This window comes from Arachis hypogaea, chromosome 8 (genome assembly GCF_003086295.3).
Source record: "Arachis hypogaea cultivar Tifrunner chromosome 8, arahy.Tifrunner.gnm2.J5K5, whole genome shotgun sequence".
Taxonomy (NCBI): Eukaryota; Viridiplantae; Streptophyta; class Magnoliopsida; order Fabales; family Fabaceae; genus Arachis; species Arachis hypogaea.
Genome location: NC_092043.1, coordinates 7,360,630 through 7,385,832, shown reverse-complemented (window position 1 = coordinate 7,385,832; position 25,203 = coordinate 7,360,630). Strand labels below are relative to the sequence as shown.

The following is a 25,203-nucleotide window of genomic DNA, read 5'->3' as shown; positions in this document are numbered from 1 at the left end:
ATTAATAATTTTGTTGGTGCAAATTTTGTTATTGGACGGAAAAGAAGAGAAAATTATTGCAAACCCAATTGTATTAAAAATACATTCAACATTAAGACAAAAAAAAAATCTTCAAAAATTATTTCAAAGACCAAAAAGTGTTGTTATTAAATAAAAAAAGAGCTAAGATTCAACCCCCTTTCTCTTAACTACTAAAACCATCAAATAATAATAATAATATATTTGTCTAACTTAATTTCCAATATCTGTATGTATGTTAGTCATTCTATTCATAATTATATTATTAAATAAGTCACAAAAAATTATATTAAACTTTGAAACATGCATTGAATTGAATGTTTTAAATTCAGTATATTTCTTAAGAAAAATTTCCAATTTTCAAATACCATAAATAATGGTACTGCACGGAATCTGTAAACTTAATTCTTAAAGGTCCAATTTTTACTCTCCCCAATTCGCTCCCGCTCGATGAAAATAGCATGTTTCATACTTTACTTATTATGAACCAACCATATTATGCATTGACGCCATTGACCAAGTAAAGTTGATTGTTTCTACTTTCTTGATTTAGCTCACTGAGCTTTTGCAGGTTCTGCATATATATTTGGTAAAAACGTGATCAACATAGCAACGGAGACGTGTTAGTGAAGGAGAGGAGGAAACATCCTCGCATCTTCTAACCAAAATACAACCATTGCAACAAGCACTAAACAGTTAAACTATGTTAATATCTAATAACTGTTGCTTTGATCAGATGGAATATGAACATAGAAAGATTAGTAGCTTAGCTAAGTGATGATGATGATCAAGAAGAGTTAGAGGCCAAAAGTTTCCTCCTTTTGTAATTGGCTTTAAAATAAGCCTGCCTTAGTTTCTTGGTCTCTTGTGTGATTTCCGTCTCTGGAACTTGCTTCAACATGTTTATTTCTTCCTCCAACATTTCAACTTCATTGTCCAAACCTGTCTCCTACATTCAAAGTAAAATAATCATTGAGATTTGGTAAATGATATGAAGCGCCAAAACTTAATTATAATATATACCTTGAGAGTTTGTATGAGTAAATGCAAGCTCTTGATTTTCCTATGAGGCCAACGCTTGATGCTGAGTTCTCTGCACCTTCTCTTCAACAATGTCAAACCAATGTTCATCTTACTAGCAGCTTCTGTGATTGGCAAATGGAAGTGTTTCTTAATCTCATCGTATTCCAACTCACTCTTCTTGTTCTTAATCGTACTACTACTCGGAACAAGTTGTAGTAACTGCTTGTGTTCTTGATCCTCTTCCTCGCGCTCTTTCTTGAAATCGTCCAAAGGTGGAAGGTCGTCGAAGTCGTTATCCACTTCTGGCAAGTCGGTCAAGAAAAGCTTCTGCGTGCTTTTGTAGGTTAACAATGGCGCCCAATCGTCGAAATCATCCATAGGTGAAATCCCCATTATTCTGCAAATTAAATGGTTAGTAGAAAAACGGTTTCTTGAAAGCATGAAGCATGTTTGTAACAGAAAACATGTTATCGATGATGACTTACTTGTCGATGTCGTTAGAGAAAGAATCGAGTTCGTTATTAAAGAACTCCATAAGCAATTAGAAGATGAGAAGAGTGACGGAGTGAGTGAGTGTTGGAAAATATGCGAAAAATATATATATATATATAGTTGAATGAGTAGTTTGGGTATAGAATAGAATTGAACCTAGTCAAATTTTGTGTGGTGACAAATTTACCCCCAGTAAATTCCTTATCCCACCTTATCCAAGTTTATTCCTTTTTTGTCCGTGCCGAAGCAATAATAAAATTCGTGTGTAAATGCATTAATAATTAGCCGTACATTATTAGTGGAAAATAAATGAAATCCACTTGAATACTTGATTAGGGAGTTACGTTCATTCCCAAGGCCAGGCGGCACACACCTTGGAAGTTGAAGAATGAGGATCGTTATTATTGCAGCTATCTGCAGGTTTAATTTAACGTAATAAGAATAACATTGTCGTTTAATGGTTGTGTTGTGTATGTAGCACAGTAGCAGGCTTTGTCGTCTGAGGTTGTCTGCTGTGAGTTGAGATAGCCAATTTTCTGTATTTGGAGGGACACAGGAGATGCATACTATGTACCGTACGGTACGGACTACGGTACGGTACGCTGCTACTTCAAGCTTTGCTCTTTCCTTCCATCCACTATACTTTACTTTTCTTTTCTTTTTTATCATGGCCGTTGCTACCGTACGTGCTGAAGGCCTTGTATTTCAGCATCATGGGGGTACACGCACAGACAAAAGCTGTCCCGCTGCAGTGATTTAGGTGAGTTGGGTTATATTAATCATAGTTATGTTTTTGTAGTTCATGGCTATTTTTGGTTGTAAGGGTGGGTTGGGCCTAACGTGGAGGAACAAATTTTATTTTTGAAAAGAGAGAATAAATCAGTGTATGAAGTTCGGAAGTTGATCATGGTTAAGTGTTAAAATAAATCCACCGGTTTAAGTCCCTCACTACCAGGTACAATACCATGTGTTATTTATTCCAATTTCCACCATGCATTCAAAACATTACTTTTCTATTTCAAAGTAAACATGCATATTGGACTCATGGAAATTACGTATTTCTTAAATCTATGTAATTTATTATTATTTTATGTTTTATTAGTTTCTAATTTAATATTTTTTATATTAAAAAAAATATTAAACAAAGATTAGTGTAATTGTATTCTTCTAGATTGATAATTGTATGTAATTGTATTTTTATGTAATTGTATTTTATGTAATTGTATTTTTCACCATTACTATTAATCTAATCTTGCATCAGTAAACATCAAATTGACTCACAACACCTACACTACCTGAACCTCTAGTAAGACCTGTCTCTTCTAACCAAGACAACTCTAACAGGTATCTCTATTAGAGGACGTCCACTTTCTTTTCTCACATGCTAAAAAAATTTACCATCCTCACCATAACACTTTCCATACAACCATAAACCTAAAATTATATATAACAAAGTCACAAACGTTACATCGCTTCAACAGCGGAAGAATACTAACTTATTCATCACTATAATATTAGCTTACTCGAAACTTTATAATCATAAATACTTACGAAACCTCCCAAATTATGGAAATGACAGTGACTGATAAAAATTCTAAGTAATAATATATTTATTACAAGAAAAGAGTTTAAAGTAGTTATGTTTATGTGAAATTAACCGTTAAGAACTATTAAATGATCACTTAGTCAAACTTATCGAATATTCTAACGATTTTGAAGTTACAGTTTACATAGAAATAACGATACGTGAGTTTTAAGATAAAATTTAAAATTTTGATTTATGCTTTTAGATGTAGATTGTTTGTAGAATTAAGCCTAACAAATTTAAGTATTTGTAGAGTTAGGTCAAATATTTTTAGAAAATATGACATTTTTATTCTGGTTTGTTTAATATTATGATTTTGTAAATAATAATAATAATAATAATAATAATAATAATAATAATGTTTAAAATATTAACGTCATGTTTATTGCTATAACATTTGTTAATAATAATAAATAGGGTTAATTATGATTTTGGTCCCCAATGTAGGGGCTGAAAATTTTTTTCGTCCCTTGTCTTTTTTTCGTTCTAAAATAGTCCCCAAAATTTCAATTTGTTTTAAAATCGTCTTTTTTACGAATTATATTTTTTTTATTACCAAATTATCCTTTATTAAAAAAATTATAAATAAAATAAATATAAAATAAATAAATAAATAAAAGAAAAAAAGAAAGAAAGGGGGATCCAGAAGCGGGGAGGGGGGAGAAAAAGGGGACCCATGCCGCCGCATCGCCGCTGCACCGCCACCCCCGCTCGCCACTTCTTCTTCTTCTTCTTCTTCCTCCCGCCGCCACACCCACCGCCGCCCCCACTTCTTCTTCTTCTTCTTCTTTCCACCGCAGCACCCACCGCCGCCCGCCGCTTCTTCTTCTTCTGTGAATTCCGTAAAATGAATTTTTTTGTGAAATTTCTGAATTTTTTGTGAAATTTGTTGTGGAATATTGTTGTTGCTGAAATTTGAATTTGGAGTATTGTTGTTGCTGATTCTGGATCTGAGTTTTTGTTTATCTGAGTTGAGTTCTGGATTTTTTATGATGATTTTCTGAGTTGAGTTTTTGTTCTGGATCTGAGTTTTGGATATGAGTTCTGATGAGGATGACAATGATGATGCTGATTTTCTGAGTTTTGGTTGGTGTGATGGAGATGGTGATGGAGTGGCAGTGGGTGGGTAGTGGTGGTGGTGGTGGTTCTGGTTCTGGTGGTGGTGGTGGTGGCATGATTTTGAGGAAGAAGGGATATAGGCATTTTGGTTCGAATGACCATTTTAAAACAAACTGAAACCTTGGGGATCATTTTAGAGCGAAAAAAAGACGAGAGACGAAAAAAATTTTCAGCCCCTACATTGGAGACCAAAATCATACTTAACCCTAATAAATAATAATTTTTGTTTTAATATTACGATTGTTTAATATTATAATTTCGTTTTAATAATAATAAACAAGTAAGAGTGTTTTCAGTTTTAATAAAATTAAATATAATAATAATTTTTCAGCTCAATTTTTTGAATAAAAAATGGGGTTGGCTTAAAAAATTTGATGAAACTTATCATGATAATAAATTTGAGCTGGAGAATAATAAAAATAGTCGATAAAAAATATGAGAGTTTTTTATTCAACAAAAAACATGAGCTCAAGAATTACTATTATAACAATAATAAAAAAAAATACAAAAATGAGCTCAAATTAACAACTCAAAATATTTATTAATAACATCAATCATGAATAATTTAATTTAAAAAATACAAAATTAAACATATAGACTTTTAATTGTATTTAATATAAGAAATTAAATACTCAACAGTAAAAATATAATATTTTTTATTATTCACACTAACTGAATAATATAAAATATATATAAAGAATGAAATATACCTTGTAGAAATAATTAAATGATTGACATAAATTAAAGATGAATAAAAAGTTGGATGGGTGGAAAGAGGTATATTTGGCAGTGTCAAAAACTTATTTAGAAAAAAGTGGGGAAACGGTGAAAAAATGTTTGAAAATATTATTATTATTATTATTATTATTATTATTATTATTATTATTATTATTATTATTATTATTATTATTATTATTATTATTATTCATAGTGTTTTTGTAATAATTCTTCTTATTATTTTGTTGTGTTAGCCCCACACATTTACGACTAATTTTTTTGGATATGTAGTATGGAGGTGGGTGGTGCGAAATATGAATGTGGATAATTTTTTTTGAACCATAAAGTGAAGAAATTGGACGGTCTGATTTCTTTGTTAAAAAAATTTTAAACACAAATCGGACCATCGGATGGTCCGATTTGTGTGGGAAAAAAAATCGGAGGATCCGATTTGTATTTTTAAAAAAAATTTTATTTTAAAAATAAAAATTGAATAGTCCGATTTTAATATTAATTTTTTTAATTGTTTAAATTACAAATCAGACGGTCCGATTTGTGTAATGCAATTTTTTTAAATTTTTTAAACACAAATCGGACGGTCCGATTTACTCTTGACACCACAACTGCGTAAAGCACCCATACATTCTATAACTGTGTCCTATACCATTTCTCCTTCCATATCTAAATTAAAAAGTGCTTTCCAAAAAATGATCTATAACAGACTAAAAACACGCAAATAACTAAAGATTTTGACAATAAATTTTATGAACAATATGAATAATATTTTAAAATTGGTCCAATAAAGTAAAAGTAGAGTATATCCCGAATTACTTATCTAAATCTTAATATTAGGATAACCATCCGCACACCTAATGAATTGAACATCTAATATATTTATTATTCACATTATTTAATATTTTTATTATCTACCTATATTTTTCCGATAAGTAATCCTCATATTTTGCAAAAAGTTTGATAACAAAAAATTTTCAACCATAATTAGCCAAAAGTTTCTATAATTTACTTTATTTATTATCACTTAATAATAGTTTTATTTTTTATCTCATTCTCTTATCATTCCACTTATCACATTCTTATCAATTCTACTTATTAATGATATTAATTATAATATTATATTCCTTACTGGTAGACATTCTTGTAATCAATACTTAATATTCCTTTTATAATTTAATTTTTATATTTAAGAATACATTAAATATTAATAATAATAATAATAATAATAATAATAATAATAATAATAATGCACAGTAATGATAATATATATTAATTGAGTTAATTACACTTGATTCTTTGTTTCTCTTAAGATATTTAATATCAATCAATGGAAATACGAAAAAATCATTAATTCTTTGTTTCCGTTAAGGCATTTACTTGCACTTGATTCTTTGTAATATATACTTTCCATTAATTTAATTATGATCATTCAAAAATCATGACTATAATACCATTGCAAGTAGAATAGTGTATAAGTCAAGAAATTTTACAAGAAGTTGCGTTTCGTTGCAAATAGTATGGCTTTTGAATTCGACCTTAATACGGTACTTATGGTAGAATGTGCTGATGAAGAATTTGAACAACAGACGGACTCACCCGACGAGGTTGTTGTCAGTCAACTAATTCTCGAGAATATGAAAAATCACACTAGCTTTGATGAGGTATGGTAATAAACTGATTTAATTTTTTTTGTGCTTTTATATGCATTTATAATTATATTGTATACTAACTAAGTTCATACACATAACATTTATACGTACATATACATAACATCCATAATTACATACAACTACCATCTAAAAATTAAATTCATGTTTATTAGATATTATATCCATACACGTCATTTTTTAGTTATTACATATGTAAATATAAAGTTAACACATGTTTTTTAAATTTTATCATAACTGAATTTAAAAAAATATCAAATTCTTAAATTAATTTATTCAATTGATAAATTTACACATAACATCTATAAATTTATACACATAACATCCATAATTTGTATTCATAATATTTATAATTTCATACTTATAATGTTTATAATTAATAAATTTTTATAATTAATATTATCAAATTTTAAACTATACGTTTTATTGTATTTTTTAAATTATTTCATATGTGCACTAATAGACCATGATTTTAATTACTTTAATATTTTTATTTAATATTGATATGTATGCTTATTTATTGATTTTAATATGACGAGTTAATAATTATTTTTTAAAAATTATTTTTTAATTTTTGTTTATATTTTATATTTTATATTTTATTTTTTAATAGTCTATATGTAAAATATAAGTTGTATAGTAGAAGTTGTTAAAATATTTTAATTTAATTTTTATATTTTTTTGCAGAGAATTATTGCATTTTAATGGATAATAATGTGATTGAAAGATGTTAGGGATTTGATTTGGAAGAAACTGGATTTATTTTGGAAAGAACATTAATGACTTCAAACATGCAACAAAATAGTAGGTGATAAGGAAGATAAGTAATAAGGAAGTGTATGTCACTTGCTTTTCAAGAAAATAAGAATTTTTATGTAATATTTTTATATTATAATTATTTTTTGGCTACCTAGCATCAATCATTATGTAAAACTAACTATAATCAATAAATCACAATCTAGCTCATATTTTAGAAGAGTTTTAAGTGTACTAAAAATATGATATTCCAATTATTCTAACTGTTGATCTAAATTATAAAAAATATATATAATATATTAATTAAAATCAACGATTAAAATAATTGAAACACCAATATTCTCGGTACACTTAAAATTTTTTTATATTTTATATCACTCTGCAAATATCACATCATAGTATCTGCTGGACATGAAGGGACCAACGTTCCATGTATTTCCTTTAGGGGTGGAAACAGGTCAGGGCAGGCTGGCCTGTTATACAGTTGATTGGCTTGAGCCTGGCCTGCAGCCTGTTATAGGCTCTTTATAAAGTATTAGGCCTGACCTGTTATTAAGCCTGACCTGGCCTGAAGCCTGTTAAAAGGCCTGATAATTTTTTTACAAAAATAAAAATATTATTTAAAACAATTATTTTTTAATAAAAATTGTTATATATAATATGTCATATATTTAATATTTATAAAAAATTTTAAACTTCTAACATATTTAAAATATACAAAAATATTTATAATAAAATATAATAAATTTAAAATATCTCATAATTTTATTAATAATAAATAATTATTTATATATTTAATTATATTTTAACAGGCCCAGGCAGACCTGCCAAGCCTATAAGGCTAATTAGTAAGCCTAGGCCTGGCCTATTAATGTATTAAGGCTTTTAAAAGAACCTGGGCCTGTACCTATTTTATAACAGGTCAGACCAGATTAGGCCAAACACAGGCCAGACTGCAGGCCCCTAGCAGGCCGCTGGCCTTTTTCCACCCCTAATTTCCTTCTCCTTTCTCCAACACATTTCAGCATTGCCATTTCATTATATATGTTTTTCAAGTTTCAACAATTCTCATCTTTTCAATTTTCTGGCCTTAACTCTCTATCCATAATTAATTGTGTGTCTTATTAGTTTCATACACATGAACCATTCTCTTTTTTAATTTGGTTTGTAATTATTGCAGATGGGGAAAAGTATAGTACCTAGCTAACTAGTAGTATAGTACCTAGAAAAAGTATGACAAGAAAATAGACGATGGAGATACAATATGAGAAACCCAAGTTGGATCCAAAATTTACAGACTTGGGCCTGCATTCAAAATCATTTTTGGGACAAAAGAAAACATTAGTGGGCAAGGGGCCCATTCCAATAGTTCTATCAAAATTAGTATAAATGCCCCTCAAGTGTCAATGTCGTTAAATATTTTATGCTTCTGGATTCTCAAATTCATCTTTAAAATAATCACAAGTTAATGAAGAAATCATTAGCTGTTGGAATCTTTGAATTAGACGAGATTTTGTCAAATGAAGTTGTAGAGGTAAGGTGTAATTATGTTTAGGATTAGACTTTAAGATTCTTTAATCACGTATTTAAATTAAACTTGTAATAATCTCGTACAGTTTGGACAAATAGAAGAAGTCAGAAAACCCCATAAAGGTAAAAAAAAAAAAAAAAGTAAATCCTTGGGTTTACTAATAACTCCTTTACATGCTATTCCAAATTAGTCATATTTAAAAAAATAAAAAAATGGGGCCATGATGAGAGAGAAGTGGCCACCATCACTGACCAATTTCTTCCTACTTCCCAAAGCTGTTTGGAGTACTATTTTCTTCTCTAACAAATATTTTATTCCATTCTATCTATAGAGTTGTATAAAATTAAGACACCTGATTTCAGTTAGATTTTAAATCTAAATAATATTACACACTTAAAAATTATATACAAATGAATAGAAAATGGTTGATACAATAGATAAATATTCTAATAAATACTTTTATAAACTTTAATTTTAGAAGGTGGGATTTATACTCTGTTTTGTTTGTTTGTTAAAATTATGATAATTCATTTAAATAGAATGAAAAAAAGAAAATAAAAGAGAAGAAATTATTCCGGATTCCGCTGCCAATATTCCGAGTGCTTTCTTCTCCTTCCACCCACTTAACTGTTTAAGTTGGAAAATTTTTGAGCTGTCCCTTTTACACTGCTGCGTTTTGGTCAATAACTCAAACACCAAACCGTTTTGGTTTTTAGTTGGTAAGTGTGTGTCTTTGTTTTTTGTTTGACATTTTCGTTTCAAATGGGATGTGGGTTTCACACTCTAACCACTGCAAACTGAAGAAAAAAGAGCTGTTACCAGGTTTGTTTCTGCATTTTCCTTTAATACCATTTACTCAATTTGTTATTTTTCTGCTTAAAGTTAGCAACTTGTGGGCTTGATGGGGTTAAAATTTTGAACTTTTGATGTTTTTAAGTATTTGGGTGGGCTTTGCTTTTTGAGTGTCAATTTGAATTTTGATGTGGAAATTGAGTATATGTGAAGATTCAGACAAAGTGATGGAATTTTGTGCTGTTCAGTTCAATTTGTTGTCTTGTATAGTGTGGAAATTGGAATTGTCTCTCATAGTGTATAGTGTTATGTTATATGCTACTGATTTTGTTGTTAAAGCTCTGTTTTTGAATTATGGTATATACTTTTTTCCAGACAGCAATTATGTTAGATAATCAGCTTTAGGTATCTTATTAGTTGTTAGGGATGAGTTTGTCTCCTACTTTATCCCTCTTCTAATTACTGTCTTTTTATTTTTTATTTTTTTGTCAGTGTATGTTATCTATCAAGGGCTTGAAGTTTTCTCAACAATCTTCTTCTAAAAGGTTACCAATCTTGGTTTTGATATTCTTTTTTTTTTTTTTCTTTTGGCAGTGCTTTATTTTCATTTTTTCTTTAATCCTCATCACTCTGCCACCATGAATTCAAATTAACTGTTATTCATTTTCTTTCTTATGGATAAGGTGTTCTTGCTTCTATTATTTTCATTCATGGGGAAGATCACCACTTCTGCGGTACAGCCTGTGTCTCAAGAAGCTTCAACTGATGATGAGATTTTTATGCAGCAGAGCTTGATCTTTGATGATAGTCTCAAGGTACTTTGGTCATGTGTAATGCCCTTTTATGTGGCGAAGTTTGTTCCTCGACCATACCTCCGTCATGGCTAGCGCCTATTTGCATAATGCATCTCTTGCTTTTATTATATGATTTTGTTTGCTAACTATGTCTCATATTTTCATCACTGTTCCTAGGATTTGAAAAATCTCAGATCACAGTTATACTCAGCTGCCGAGTATTTTGAACTTTCATACACCAATGATGACCAAAAACAAATGTGAGTTACTTGCTGCGTGCTGTTATATATGTATGATGGTAGTATTATATCCCTTATTCCCATCTTTATTTTGTTTTCTCTTTTCGTGTTGTGGTTGCAGAGTGGTAGAGACATTAAAGGATTATGCGATTAAAGCTCTTGTGAATACTGTGGATCATTTAGGTTCTGTGACATATAAAGTGAATGACTTGTTGGAAGAGAAGGTTGTTGAAGTTTCCGGAGCAGAGCTACGTGTATCTTGTATTGAGCAGGTATACTTAGTGATCTCCACTTTGCTTCAGTCCATTAAAGGAAAGCTCAAACTAATTGCTGTGACAGTGGAAAATTCATTTATCTTTATCTTAGATTATTGGAGGCATCAACATGGGTTTGTTGCTTTGAGGTGCTGAGAATAAATATGTTTTTAGGCATAGTTAGAATCATTTCATATATTCTTTTCTCCTTTATTTATAGGATCCAGGATGAGTCATAAAATATATGGTTACTAGGAAGTGAAAAAACTTAGAAATTCATGTTGGGGTCCTCTTTTAACGCTTCTGGATACTCTAAATTGACATCCTTCATTATTGATACAAGTGTTTGTATCGATTCATGTAGAATAGAAGTTTGCATTTAGATGTTAATCTTACGAGAATTTCAGATGTTTAGCAGTATAGTATTTTATTAGCATTAAGCATTTATATCCAGATAATGTCATATCCATCATTCTAGTCTAGTATCTAGCAAGATAAGGCTTGGTTTTGTTTCTTGTATCACTTTTAGAGATTAATGTATGTTTATCGCATCAGATAATGGTAGCAGTATAAAAATTAGTGGAGCTATATTCAGTTATTGTGATCAATGGCTAAAATCTGATAGTGGTGCCCATAGGGAATCTTTGCATGGCTGATAATTATCTGTCTATTACAAATGACTTTTTGAGTTAGAAACTTGCTTCGCCAGTATGTTGTTATTTGCATAATTTTTCATATAAAGTTGTTTTTGAGGAGCGCTGTCTCGATATCATTGAAGTTGATTATTGTGAAATTTTGTGAAGACGGTTAACATTTTCTTCTTGGTGCATAACATGGTACATTAGAGAATGAGGACGTGCCAAGATTATATGGATCACGAGGGGCGTACCCAACAGTCGTTGGTGATCAGTACTCCAAAATATCACAAGCGTTATATTCTACCAGGCAAGTATATGCTGCATTCTTCTGAAAACTGTCATCTTACTTAACTTGTTACTTTCTCCACTTCCATTATACTTTCTTCCTATCACTTATTAGGAAGTATTCTCACATTCCTTTCATTTGTAAGTTCAGCTGGGGAGACCATGCATGGCGCGAACCAGACAAAATCGTCCTATGTTGGGTGCAACCTAGACGACGAAGATGACTGGCTTCACTTCAAGAGTGGTATCTTCTGCTTTTCAATATCAATCATCTTCGGGCTAACCTTAAAAATATAAACTTATATTCCTTTCACTCTATTTGTGTCCCAAAAGCTGTTCGAGCTACAATTAGAGAAACACCAACATCTACAGCTAGGTAACTACAAATGCTGCATGCCGTTGTCACATTAAATTGGCCTTTTACTAGGATAAGTATCTTGACATAATTCTTCATTTTGACGCAGTAGAGGGCGTTCACCATCACCTTCTGTCCAAACTCAGAGACCTGGAGGTTTTTCATTCACCTCAACCATGCCAAGAAAAGTTTTAGGTTGGTATACACACAGATCTTATAATATAAATATACTAGAGTTCATGTTATTATTGTCTTTCAAATTGTTATTTCTTTTTCATGTCCAAACAATGGCGAAGATATAGGTTAGGTTTTGTTGTTACCCGAATTCATAGTTGTTTTACATGTAATGTAGATAAGCGTTCTGTTTCACCGCATAGATTCCCACTTTTACGCACCGGGTCACGGTCAAGTAGGCCTACAACACCAAAGAGCAGTAGACCAACTACTCCAAACCCTGCTAGACCAACCACACCAAATCCTTCCAATGCAAGACAAAGGGTAAGTTTAACATTGTTTCTTTATCAATTTCAATTAGATTAATGACATAAATGCGAGTTGTTTGCTCGGTACAATATGAACAAATTCTATAGTTTCTTCAACCGCATCTCCATTTATGTTTCTTCCAGTACCCATCCGAGCCACGGAAATCAGCTTCAATGCGATTGCCAGCCGAAAGAGACAATGGCAAAGAAGTTGAACAATACCCCAGTAAAAGTAAACGTCTTCTGAAGGCATTGCTAAGCAGGCGCAAGTCTAAGAAGGATGACATGCTATATACATACTTAGATGAGTATTGATGCACTAAAAATCTAGAAGCAAAGGGAAAGAGAAAAGATGTCATGAAAGCTTGGAAACAAGTCAATTTTGCATTATAGTATTTCGTCCATTTGATCCAATAGGTTTCACTTTGTCACTTAAGAAGTATTATACGGTTGTTATTGTTATTATATAGTCTCCAAAATGGTCTTGCATGATAGTTTCATTGTTGATATTTTATTTTTAATGGTGAAACATTCTATATAATCAAGTAAATTTGGTTTCTCTTTTCGACTTTTCGGTTTGCAGGGTAAGGCTACATATGTTTCTCAAATTTGAGCAAATAACATGGCTTTTAATTAATCTACAGTAATATCAAAAAAATTTTCTAATCTACTTGATTTTGGTATCTATTTTTCCTTGTCAAATAATATTGTTCATGCCAATTATCCAAAAAGCTACTTCAATTTTCTTCCTAAATGCCATTTAAAGCAATAAGCAACATTCCTCTTTTTACAAGTTGGATGGAAGTCATAAATTTGTTGGTGGGAGAATATCAATTTTGCCACATGAATGAGTAAAACTTGGTTACACAATCTTGGAACAGAATCCTATAAAAGTATATGAAAGTGAAAATGCAAACACATACAAATATACTATGAGAAACCTAATAGGATTATATATAATGGTTGGAGTAGCAATACATTCTTTAAGAATAAGAAAAGTAAATGTCACAATTCCATTCCTTGACCAAATTCTTCAATCGTTTTTGTGGCCAGTGTAAGGACATCTACAAAAGCACTAAAAGATGCCCGAAGAAATCTTGCTTCCGTTGCCTCAAAGTGCCTGAATGGAACATAGGAAAAAAAAAAGTACCATTAGATATTCTGCAGAACCCTTTAAGCTGAATTAACTAATTACAGAAAAAAGTTTACTTTCTTAGGCATTCTCATCACATCAACTCATGATAATTTCATCACCATAACTGATGACTGGAGATTGATTACAAAGGTATGTTCGGTCCGCGTTCGCGAAACATTGTACTTGTGTTGGATCACATGGCAGGTAGGTGAGAAATGAAACCGTTGAGAAATTGAGATTTGGTACAAGCTTAAGATGTGGCTTAAGTAGTAAGAAACTATTAGCTAATCACATATATGTCTAACTAATCAATAACAACTCATCTAAACAATAATTAAACCGAAGTAATCGTTTACCAACACTATCACTTACTTTTAGAACATTAGCGGAACAAGAATTGTTTCAGTTGAACAGGAAAGGATGCACAAGTCATGCAGATCATAATAATAGCATAGAGGGTAGAGAAGAGACTCACACTGAAAGCTTTCCATGAGACACTGCCATGAGTCGTTTCACCTTGTCTGGTTGCAACTGCAGTAGACATGAAATCAAATTAGAAACCCAATGAGAAATTTTTGGGTAAAAGAATGGAAATTTGATAGCTTGAAGAAACAATTGACCTCCTTATCAACAGCTAAGGCTGCGCATACGATAGCAGCATTTTGTTCATGTCCAAAATCAACTTCTAGGTCACTGTAATGGTCATGAACAGTTACTAAGAAACAAATTTGGTAGATTAGCTTATCAAAGTGTTCATCATTGATTCTCCAAATATTTATCAGAAGTTGCTGAGTTCGTATTCAAATAACACGGTAGCCACTTGCACATAATTCACAAATAAGGGATCAGATACCAACAAGACCACACAAGAAATAAGGTAAACAAAAGAAGACAAAAACTTGGGAGTGATAATATTCATGGATAGCATATAAAACAATGCAAATAGAAGATTAAAAAAATACCAAATTTTTCAGAGAGAGAGAAGAGAGAGAGAGAGAGAGAGAGACCAGCTGAATGGCCATTGGGACCCAGCTTCTGCTGGTGCTGTGGCAGCCATTTCTGTTGTGATTGGTGAGAGCGAACAGGGGTTGGAGACGAAGAGGGAAGCTCCTGAGGTAGATGGCTAGGGTTTTTCAGTGAAATAGTTGAACTTGTTGGGAGTCACACAACTTTCGTTTTGGTTTCTTGTTGGTTCTTCCTTCTTAGAATGCTGCATTTGATCTCCGCTCACTAGAGTATCTAATTATTTTCTCTTGTATCTTCTTAGAATGTGTACACCATTGTGGCATTGCGTTTTATTTACTAGAGTAAATACTTTTAAAAATTATTGCAAAAATGGGTGGAATTACTTATCTCCATTACAGGTAAGTTTTTACGCCGTATACGAGATACGTAAGTGTGTTTGACACGTATATATCTCCTTAAGTGTGCAGCAGTATTAAATACGACAATTGCGATACACATCAACAACCATATATCCGCTATTATTTAACATTTTTTTTGTATTTTTTGAAAGAAAAACAGAAAAAAAAAATATGAAATATATGTGTCTAATGACAAGAATTACACGTCTTTTTATACCAATTAAAAATTTATCTTTATATATCTCATTTACCATAATTTTTACAATTATTTATATCAGTAAATAAAACATTATTTAATTCATTTAAATAAAAAAATCCTTGTGCCATGCCGAAGAAGATTGTCTTTCCAGTGACACCTTTGGGATGGATGTGGATTGTATTTCGTTTTCCACTTCTCTGTGTTTCTTGTCCTTTATCATGACAAAATCAAAGTGATAATTATTTTAAAGGAAAAGAATAATTCATATAGATTATTTATGTAACAATATATGGAAATTAAACATTCTTTTTATCCCTTTTAGACATCTTATTCAGCTAGTTACCCATTATTTTCATTTATCCCTTGCAATTTGAGAGAGATATGGGCCACAGCGACAGCGCAGGTCCTCTCAATATTTTCCTCATGTACTCATTTCACAGTTCCTAAACAAAAAACAGTTTACTATCATAACCAATCTGATTGGTCGACTTTCTATTTCTATTTGTATTAACTTTTTAAACCATTTAGGTTGCCATTTAAGCTCACAAAGACGGCACCAAGGAGGCACATATTATAGTCCCTCAGTGATGAATCATCTGCTTATACTTCTTTCTAAGCAGAGACAACCTCCTCTGCAAGGGAAGCATTTCATCTCTTCTCCCTAGTTTATCCAACAAGAATACAATCTTTTTCACTGTAACCAAAACTTCCTCACTCTCGTATCCAAATTCTCTCTCTTGTATACCTAGAATCCTTCTAAGTAGCACAACTAACTCGCTCTCATCTTTACCAACTTGAGTTTGAATAGACACCAAACAGTCCAAAGCCTCCCCTGCCATGCATAATATCATGTTAAAATAAGAATTTGATTCATATTCTCACGGCAAAATGTAACAGGAATTATGGAAAGGAAAGGGCAAACATACCAACTGGAAGAGAATCTTCTCCAAATGCCTTCTCACGGATGCGCAAAGCATCCAGTGCCAGTTTCTCAGCTTCTTCATCTTGTTTCAAATGGTGAAGCGTAACTGCAAGTTGCAACATTGGAAAGCTGACGAACTGGTCATCGCTTCCTTTCTGCTTTATCATTATTTCCAAACTCTTCTCAACAAGTGCTCGGCCTCTGCATAATTCTTCGATTGGGAATATGAAGTTGCAAGATTTATCATGTGTGTCACTAAGCCGGGGTGACCTTTTCCTTTGTGCCTCTCTGTGATTAATAAGCATTCCTCTAATAATTCTCTGCCTTCTTGTGCTCTTAAAGTAAAGTAATAGACACCACAGTGAGTGCCAAGTTACCATCAATTCTTAGTATTTGATTTTACTTAATGTTTTCTTTTTTTTTAATATGAGATAAAAATTAGAATTTGTTATTTGAATGCCAAAAGAATTACTTAAATCTTCCATTCAAATTACCAAGGTTGTAAGAGAAGTTTACCTCCCGACAGCATGAAGCAACTCAGCAAGATCTACCCTCATCTTTTCCATGATGCTGTCATCTGGCGACAAGTAATTGGAATCTTTCATGACATGAAGTGCATGTTCATACAAATTGATTGCTTCATCTGACTTCCCTGCAAATCATATTTCATATCAATCAGTGCCTAAATATTGTAGCCAAAAAAGAAAAGCAGAAAGATGATGAGAATTCTCTACTTGGACACCATTTATTTATTTATTTAGAAAAAAAAACTCATGCATGAAAGAGCTTGTAACCAACATTCGTGTTAAATGATACAACCACCAAATGAAAAAAGAACACAAACATGCGTGAGCACGAAAAAAGAAGCAGCAGCACAACAAAGCAAAGCAGAGAAAGAACTAGATAAAGCAAAGAGGAATATGCAAACAAAAATGAAGTTGTGTAAGTGAAAATGTACAGTTACCTTGAGCACACTTAACTTGGGCAAGGGAACTCATGGCCAATCCAATTCTTCCATCATTTTGTCCATATGACTTTGTGTATATGTCGAGAACCCTAGAAAACAGCATAAACAAAGGTAAATGTGCAAGAAAGCAGAGCCATTAATGCATTGAATCAGAAAGGGAGATATTTTTCTTATTAGAAAAAAGGAGTCAGCTCAACCTAGTAAAATGAGTTTCTGCATCGTTGACTCTTCTTTCTTTCAGTAAAAGATTGCCAAGACCAAGTAAAGGTACAACCAAATCCTTACTTTCAGCACCTCTCTTAGACTCCAAAATAGTTATTGCACACTGGTATTTCTCTATGGCTTTTGTTGCTTTTCCAGTTGAACCAAGAACCTTTGCCATAGCCAAATAGGGTGTGACAAGAAAAGGGCTGTCGTTACCTAAAAGAAGAGATGAAATTGAGAAAACCAGAATTTTGAAACTTTGAACATCAACTGCATCTTAGATGGAAATTTTTTTTGGTAACTATAACTGGACACGCACAAATAAAAATGTTTCAAGAAAATAGATCTAGTTTTTAGTGAAACCAAAGAGACAATTAATTAGAAAATAAAGCTAACATTGCTAGCTGGAACATCCACTCACCATAGGTCCTTTCCATAATGTTGAAAGCCCTTTGATACGTGTCCAGTGATTTTCCAAACTTGCTCAATGTTGAATACATACTTCCCATATGCGTAAGTATCAAATCTAGATGTTGTGTGTCATCCTTCAAATTGTCAATCACTTTTCTCATCTAGCAATAATGAAAATATAAGAACGGACACCACATAGAAAAGGGAGTGAAACACTATAAGATTCTACAGGGAACTACAACTAAAATAAGTATGCAAATGTATGCCTTTCACCATTGAAATATGACTTCAACAGATATATGGAACAAACAATTATTGGCAACTATAAGTATACAATTACAAAGAGATATAGTTACAAGAACACTACTTGAGCACGTAACACGTCAAACATAATCTTCCAAGACTAAAACCATGATAAATTTGACAAAATCGAAAGTAAAAACAAATACTCAGAAATAGGAAAATTGATACCACATTCAACAGAGAAGCAACAGTTTCTAGGTCTCCAACAGCCACATAACCCAGCGCTAAGACATCCAGAATTGCAGCTTCTTGAATGCCTTTAGAGCCGGCATTAAGTAGGTCAAGAGCATCATCTCTTTTTCCCATTCTAATCATTGTTTTCACTTCATCAAAGAACTCGTTCAACTCATTCTCAAATTCGTTTATTCTGCGGAACACAACTTGCAGAGTCAAGGTACTTGTAGCTATATATCGATGGAAGAAAACCGCTTCTTACCTGTGATTTTGATTAGCATTAGTGTCAGCAAAGTGCAAGGACTCAAGTGAAGCTGTTGAGGCACAAAAGCGAGTAACAGTGGTGATGGGTATAATGTAAAGCTTTGAAGTGCGATTCTCCTTTTTGTTAGACACTGAAAACATACGTGGAACCTCTTTGCAACCCCTAATAATAGATAACAAAGGAAACTAGATGAGGATTTTCAGAAATTGTAGCAATTGAAAGAAAGAAAGAGAGAGATAGGGAACCTGAATGGAGCGAAAGAGGGGGACGGAGCAAGAAACGAAGCTGAAGCTGACATTGTAGAGTAGAAAGTGAAAGCTGGTGTTGGCATTCAGCAGCACAACGAAACGGATAATGCTAAGAAAGAGCAGCACGGTTTGGTGGACGCTGTCAATGTATTCCAAATCAGGAATCAGTTAGCTGAAGTAGATGGTTAATGCTGAGCGACTGTCTCTGATCCGGTACAATTTTTTAAGAGGTATTATAACACGGGAAGCCTTCCAGGTTAAGAGGTTAATAGCTTTTTGGATGAAAATTTCTTAGTTTATGTATCATTTCTGATGAACCTGTTATTCGTGAACAGATTACTCGAACTCATAATCTCTGTATGAGTATTGGAAGACTATGTCATTTGAGTTATAACTCATTTGCGAGAATAGGTGTGCTTTTGTGAAATGGATTGTGACCAATGTCATTTTAGCTTGTAGTGTTTTAGATTAGGTTTTTTATTATCCATGTAGCTGATGAAATGTTGTTTGGTCCCTTACCCTCACCACCCTTTTTGGGTCATTGTGAGTAGTTAAGTTGAAAAAAAAGGGGGATAAAAAAAACTTGATCAAAGGATAAGTTAGCAGCTGGAACTTTGGTTGAATGGTAATATAAATTTATGATGCGTAAAATTGAAAGTTGTTGTCTAACCCACCTGGCCAAAAAAAAAAAAAAACGGATAAGTTATGAATAAATTTAACAAAATCGACAATGAATGATTTCAAGCTAACGTTAGACCAAAAAAATATATATATATTTATAGGTCACACTTTGAAAAATGGTTTTAATATAAAATGATTTTGGCCTTTTTCTTGAAAATTTATACTTTGAAAGTTTGAGTTATGATAAGAAATCTAATTGAAGCCATTATCAAAAAGCAATCTTTATAAAGAGTTAGTCGGTGTTTGAAACTTTGAATAGAGTAGTAATTATTTGAAGAAATAATTTTTATTAGTTACATACAATGATTTGTCAATGTCCATTGGATGTAGCCATATGTTGAAGCTGGCTATGGGAATGTACTTTTAGTGGAAGCCATGTGGTTTTAGAGGGAAAATAAATAAATAAATAAAATAGATGAAAGCCTATGTTTTCATTTGTGGAAAAACTTTCCATTGCATTGCTTACTCATAAAACTCGCGTTATCAACCAGGAAAAACACAATCCAGGGTAGCCGCCAACAATTGCTCCCTGCACTTTGCTGAAAGTAATAGTAACAAGTAATGAATAAGCTCGCCCAGTACAACATTTACATTGGAATGCTTCTCTCGCATTCAAAATTCCTAACTCTTGCTATATGGAAAACCAATCAGTGCATGGAACAAGATGCCAATGCCCCAGGCACACAAGTAATGGCAATGCCATAATCTTTAGCCAAATTCTCAATATGTGCATCACTCAAGGGCCGTCTTCTTGTGCTGTGAAAAGATCCAGAAAAGATAAATGTCAGTTCAAATTTGCATTTAAGATATACTGGGAATTGGGGGGTGGTTAAGAACCAAGATATATAAGACTTACTGCTCAAAATAAATCCCTGGAGCAAGCTCTGCGCTCTCTCTGCCTGCTCTGGAGTACCGGATATCTGAATAATCTTCTGTGTCGCATCTGGTCTATCCTCTACAAGCGTTACGTTGGCTCCTGACAACTGCTCCCATGAAAACATAAGTGAAAATGCATGACTTTAATTTCCAAAATAAAAATACAGACATATAATGATAATTTCCACAATCTAATGCAATACTAAAAAACAATTATCTCCTATTTTATTGGTCATTCTTGAAGCTCGAACATGAAAAAAATAGAATAAAGTACCAAAATTTCCCAAAGATTATTCGCATGACAAAAATATGGTCTAGAAAGAACTCATAGGGGGATCATCATGGACAGAAAAAACAGAACTCACATTACAGTAGGGCAATTTTTACGATTCATGTTAGTTTTAGCACTTTCCACTTCAAATATTAAGGTGAGGGGCTGTAAGATCTAATAATCACATATACCTCACTTATTTGAACAAGCTTGCTTTTGGATTTTGCTATAAGCTTGGGAACTGCATACTCTGGTAGAACAACTTCAAGTGTACTCCTTGTGACAAGAGGCACAGTAATCCTAAACACATACAAAATGGGAAATGGGATGAGATATTGACAAGGGGAGAAAGAAAACAGGATGACATGTTGAAAAAAGTAAGACACAACATTTCATGAAAGGGACCAGTGGACCACTTACCTATTTAAACCACTCGGCACGTCTTCGCGGCGGTCAGTCTCTTTCTGCTTTCCTGCCTCGGTGCTAGACCCTCCAGATTCCTTCCAAAAAGAAACAAGAGAAAAACTTATTTTTAATTCAAATAAAAAACAAAATTCTCTATAATTTGTCCCAAGCAGTCACTACTTATATAAGACTCGGTTCCCTAAGCTGTAGACAACATTTGAGATAGGAAACTGCATATATATAGCCATTGCAACATAGTATTGACTTATTTTTCAAGAAACCACTAGATCATTAGTCATTGGATAGTATGTGGCAGGTTCATATGATCACTTAACGATAACAGGCAAAATCCTTCTTTTATGACAAAGAATAATGAACGGGGAGGAAAAACTACTGAGATATAAATTTCCATAATATATTATATGCTTAAACGTGATTTTCAATGTAGATAAGAAATATATCTTGACATGGGTAAAAAATTCTCCCCAAAACCAGTCCATTAAATGGCAGATTAGCAAAATAGACAATATTTAAGATAAAATGTCAAGCAAAACGGACCATAATTAAGGTAAAATGACATTTCTTGGAATTGCATCAAAAGAATACCTTTGATGGAAAGGGTCCTGGTGCAGTTAGCACATTCTGATAGGCTGCAGGAGCTTCAGTAGCTGAAGCCATATTATTAGAAGAAGATGCCTCAATGCCCGATAAGGAGGTCAACGGTGGCATTGTATCTCTTGAAAAGAAGTCCTTATAAAAGTAACTTCTTAATCTTGATGTCACCTCAACAACAGCATCTCGTGCTGCCTTTATCTCTCCTACAATCTGCAGAGACAATAAAGGAAACAATATGAATGTACGAAGAAGAAATTAAATGTTTGGTCTTCACTTTGGCCTTGAGGATGGTAAAGTTTTTAATCCTATCTACTATTTACTGGAAAATTCCTAATAGAAAGTAGCCAATTAAAACCCTACACCCATTGGTTTTCAATAACTATTATAATATCCATCGGCATTTTGAAGTTCAACATCTATCATTTTCCTACTCAAGACCACATTTAGCAAAAGAAATTTGCTGTAGTTATATTTAAAGTAGTAGTAGGTCCAATGAATAACCTGTACTAGCTCATCAGTTCTTGCAACACAAAGAGGTAATTCTTCTCTAGGCAGAATCTGAATGTTTGCACCGGTCAACCTCCTTATTTCTGATAGTGAGGCCTCTTTTCCATCTATGCATTCAATATCGCTAGATGGGACGACGAGCCTGGTGGTTATAGTATTGTCCTTATCTAGAACAAGATCAACAATACGAGTTTGTATATGCAACAAGGCTTCCTGTGCTGGGAACAGCTCATCATCAGGACCCTTAAGTACATAATGAGAACAGTTAGAATTATATCCATCTGAAAAACACGTTGAACAGCTTTTGGAAGAGTTTAAGTTGCAACTACTTAAGCAGGAAGAAAATTGCCTCTATGACACTTATAGCTTGAAGAAGTGATCTAAGAGATATTGCAGTTGTTACACTCAATACACTACAAAAGGGACACAGACAAAAAGAGAAAGCAAGTACCTCCTCTGAAGTAATGATTATTATCTGTTCATCTGAACCACCAATAGGTTCGGCCACCTTTACATCTACCCCAACTTCATTTTGAAGGAACTCTACAATTCCATCTGATTCCCCAATAATGCGATCAACTTTCTCAACTGGACAAAGTATACGGAAAACAAGCTCCTCTCCATACAGGGGCTGTGCTTCATCAACCATGGGAGCAGGCCCTGGCTCCATTCCGTAATTACCCAATTGGGGTTGGTTATTGTTTCTGGCATTGGTGTTAGACATTCGTGAACCAAAATTAGCTCCATCTACAGCTGATCTACGAGATCCACCAGTCATGTGAGGAACATAATCATCGTCGGGAGAGAAAAATCGCTCAGGCGAATGTGCACGTCCATGGAAATGACCACGGTCACGATGCTGGCTCTCCCTTAACCGCGATGATATAATTACTATAGCATTCTTCACAGCATTTACGTCACCTACTACCTGCACCGCATATCATACAATTATTAATTTTCAGTTTAAATAATCTTTGAATGGGTAAAAGTTGCAGGGAAACACACCACATATTTGGAGTGACCATGCATTTCCATAACTTCACTATAATAACAAAGTTTAGGGGCTCCAAAACCAGAAAAAGAGAACCATTGAGAGCATGATAAAGCAACCGCTAGCAGTCTTCCACACTTGGTGGATTAAATTTGAGGAAAATCCGACAAATAATGTCATATTTGATCTAAATAAGTTCAACTAAAGAAGCACAAGATCCACCATCAAATCAAAATCAGTTACTGATATATGCAATAAATTTCAGGCATACATCATAAAACAAATCAATAATCCAAAACAAAAAAAAATGTACTCCAAACCACCAATTCAAAGCCAGAATGCTTTTGAAGCTGAAAATTGTTCCACCTTTCCAGCTCTTCAGCTGAAAAGGAAATGAAGAAGCTTCAAATGCTACTGATTCACAAGTTAAATCAACTAATGATTGTTAGCTCAAATTCTACTTCATTTAATTTATGAAACACCGGGTATTTAAGGGAAAAAGAAGTTAAAGGAATCCTGAAACGTTAGAAAAAGCCATATTCATTGTCTTCAGTTCAGCAATTTTAATTGGTTGTCCAAAAGTATAACAACCACTGAGTATATATAAGAGTAAATGGCAAAAAAACATAGTTTTTCCCCATAGTCCATTACTCCATACTCCACAATGGTGCTGGCATTCTTTCACCACCAATGAAAATAAAAAAGTAGGTGTGTTCTTTTTTCTCAGCATGCATGCAATTCAAACAATCACCAAAGGTAATTCTACTTTTGTTGGTTGCAATTTGCACCTGAACAATCTCTTCTGCCATGGAAACACAACGGGGTAGATTGTGATCTCTAGGGAGTATCCTAATTTGTGTCTTTGTTTCCATCCTCATTTGTTCAATAATCTTCCCTCCTTTTCCCAACAAACACCCTACATGCATTCTCGATACCACCAATCTCGAGGCCACTCGACTGTTCCCGCCACCACCACCACCTCTTCCGCCTCCTCCGCCAGGGAGGCCGTACTCCTCATCCTCCTCTCCGACCCCGAACGCAGCGTCGCTCTCCAGGATCCTGTCGTGGATCATGAGGAGCGCCTCCTGCGCCGGCGAAAACGACGGCATTCTCCCCTCAGGGTCGCGGCGGCGAGTGTCGGAAATCTCGATGATCCGCTCCTCGTCACCGGGGATCAGCTCGTGGACGTTGATCCAGGCGCCGGTGTGCTGCCGTATGGACTTTATTATGCTGCCAGACTTCCCGATGACGCCGCCGGCCTTCAAATCGTGGCACAGAATGCGGTAGCTGGTGGTAACCGTCAACGGCGAGTCCTGAGTCTTAAACTGGCGTCCTCCGCCGCCGCCGCCGCCACCACCACCTCCTCCTCCGCGGTGGCGGTGAACTGGAACGTTGTTATAGTGGTGGTTATAGCGGGGCCTGATCCTAGCGAGGGTGTCAGAATCATAGTCCTGGTCATAGTAGTAGTTCCTCTTAGATCTAGACCTATCCATGAAGGTTTTAGAACCTGGATTCGAGTTCCGAGTGAAAATCCGTTCGTTTGGGGATTTTTGAAGTTATAACGCTGGGTTTCCTTTCAATCCAAGCATTATGTTGCGTGCGTTTGGATGTTGAAACATAGAATTGAAATTAACTAGTTGTTTTTGTTATGTATGAGTTCCGATTCGATTTTGAAGTGATGTGTGAAACCCTAAAAAGAAAGAGAAAAGGGTGTGTCGCAGTGAAAGGGAAGTTGCAAGTAAGTATGTTTAGTTTAATTGAAATTGCAGATAGCAGAGCTGAGGAACGAAGAAAGAAGAGTGGGGTTGGGTCTATGTATGTATTTAATGTACTCTTGTGTTGTGTATCTCTCTCTATATTTATACGCTTATAATTATGTGCCGTATGCTTTTGCTGTCAACTA

General features: G+C 33.6%; 5 protein-coding genes across 10 annotated transcripts; 1 reads left to right on the top strand and 4 right to left on the bottom strand.

Annotated features, from left to right (window-relative positions):
- Positions 1 to 475: 475 nt before the first annotated feature.
- On the bottom strand, positions 476 to 1,615 carry LOC112708320 (protein RKD4-like). Its single transcript, XM_025760498.3, has 3 exons — positions 1,527 to 1,615; positions 1,042 to 1,438; positions 476 to 967 (listed from the first exon to the last, which is right to left on the bottom strand). The coding sequence occupies exons 1-3, from the start codon at positions 1,574 to 1,576 to the stop codon at positions 806 to 808; spliced, it is 609 nt and encodes a 202-aa protein (XP_025616283.1). The 5' UTR covers positions 1,577 to 1,615; the 3' UTR covers positions 476 to 805.
- Positions 1,616 to 9,111: 7,496 nt separating this feature from the next.
- On the top strand, positions 9,112 to 13,321 carry LOC112705894 (protein ABIL2). Of its 5 annotated transcripts, none has more exons than XM_025756908.3 (11): positions 9,174 to 9,745; positions 10,208 to 10,260; positions 10,399 to 10,530; positions 10,687 to 10,769; positions 10,870 to 11,020; positions 11,848 to 11,947; positions 12,077 to 12,169; positions 12,259 to 12,301; positions 12,393 to 12,475; positions 12,633 to 12,778; positions 12,907 to 13,321. In XM_025756908.3, the coding sequence occupies exons 3-11, from the start codon at positions 10,426 to 10,428 to the stop codon at positions 13,075 to 13,077; spliced, it is 975 nt and encodes a 324-aa protein (XP_025612693.1). In that variant the 5' UTR covers positions 9,174 to 9,745; positions 10,208 to 10,260; positions 10,399 to 10,425; the 3' UTR covers positions 13,078 to 13,321. The 5 variants fall into 5 exon arrangements, with proteins under 5 accessions (XP_072056620.1, XP_025612690.1, XP_025612693.1 ...); XM_025756904.3 differs by having other exon boundaries at positions 12,390 to 12,475; XM_025756907.3 differs by having other exon boundaries at positions 9,484 to 9,642; positions 12,390 to 12,475.
- Positions 13,322 to 13,574: 253 nt separating this feature from the next.
- LOC112705893 (uncharacterized) lies at positions 13,575 to 15,284 on the bottom strand. The gene is made up of 4 exons (XM_025756903.3): positions 14,905 to 15,284; positions 14,518 to 14,590; positions 14,373 to 14,428; positions 13,575 to 13,882 (listed from the first exon to the last, which is right to left on the bottom strand). Exons 1-4 carry the CDS (start codon positions 14,952 to 14,954, stop codon positions 13,768 to 13,770), a joined length of 294 nt encoding a protein of 97 aa, XP_025612688.1. The 5' UTR covers positions 14,955 to 15,284; the 3' UTR covers positions 13,575 to 13,767.
- Positions 15,285 to 15,918: 634 nt separating this feature from the next.
- On the bottom strand, positions 15,919 to 19,202 carry LOC112705892 (uncharacterized). Its single transcript, XM_029288273.2, is given in 10 exon segments — positions 15,919 to 16,292; positions 16,387 to 16,563; positions 16,566 to 16,717; positions 16,899 to 17,034; positions 17,347 to 17,438; positions 17,547 to 17,769; positions 17,975 to 18,125; positions 18,436 to 18,634; positions 18,704 to 18,868; positions 18,952 to 19,202. Coding segments are annotated over 10 exon segments (1,632 nt in total). The 5' UTR covers positions 19,038 to 19,202; the 3' UTR covers positions 15,919 to 16,041.
- An 861-nt stretch (positions 19,203 to 20,063) lies between these two features.
- LOC112705891 (RNA-binding KH domain-containing protein RCF3) lies at positions 20,064 to 25,143 on the bottom strand. 2 transcript variants are annotated; one of them, XM_025756900.2, is made up of 8 exons: positions 24,089 to 25,143; positions 22,761 to 23,237; positions 22,304 to 22,552; positions 21,794 to 22,012; positions 21,203 to 21,282; positions 20,974 to 21,082; positions 20,492 to 20,618; positions 20,064 to 20,391 (listed from the first exon to the last, which is right to left on the bottom strand). In XM_025756900.2, the coding sequence occupies exons 1-8, from the start codon at positions 24,791 to 24,793 to the stop codon at positions 20,372 to 20,374; spliced, it is 1,986 nt and encodes a 661-aa protein (XP_025612685.1). In that variant the 5' UTR covers positions 24,794 to 25,143; the 3' UTR covers positions 20,064 to 20,371. The 2 variants fall into 2 exon arrangements, with proteins under 2 accessions (XP_025612685.1, XP_025612686.1); XM_025756901.3 differs by lacking the exons at positions 20,064 to 20,391; positions 20,492 to 20,618; positions 20,974 to 21,082; ... (2 more) ...; positions 22,304 to 22,552; positions 22,761 to 23,237 and adding an exon at positions 23,489 to 23,682 and having other exon boundaries at positions 24,089 to 25,130.
- Between the last annotated feature and the right edge of the window lie 60 nt (positions 25,144 to 25,203).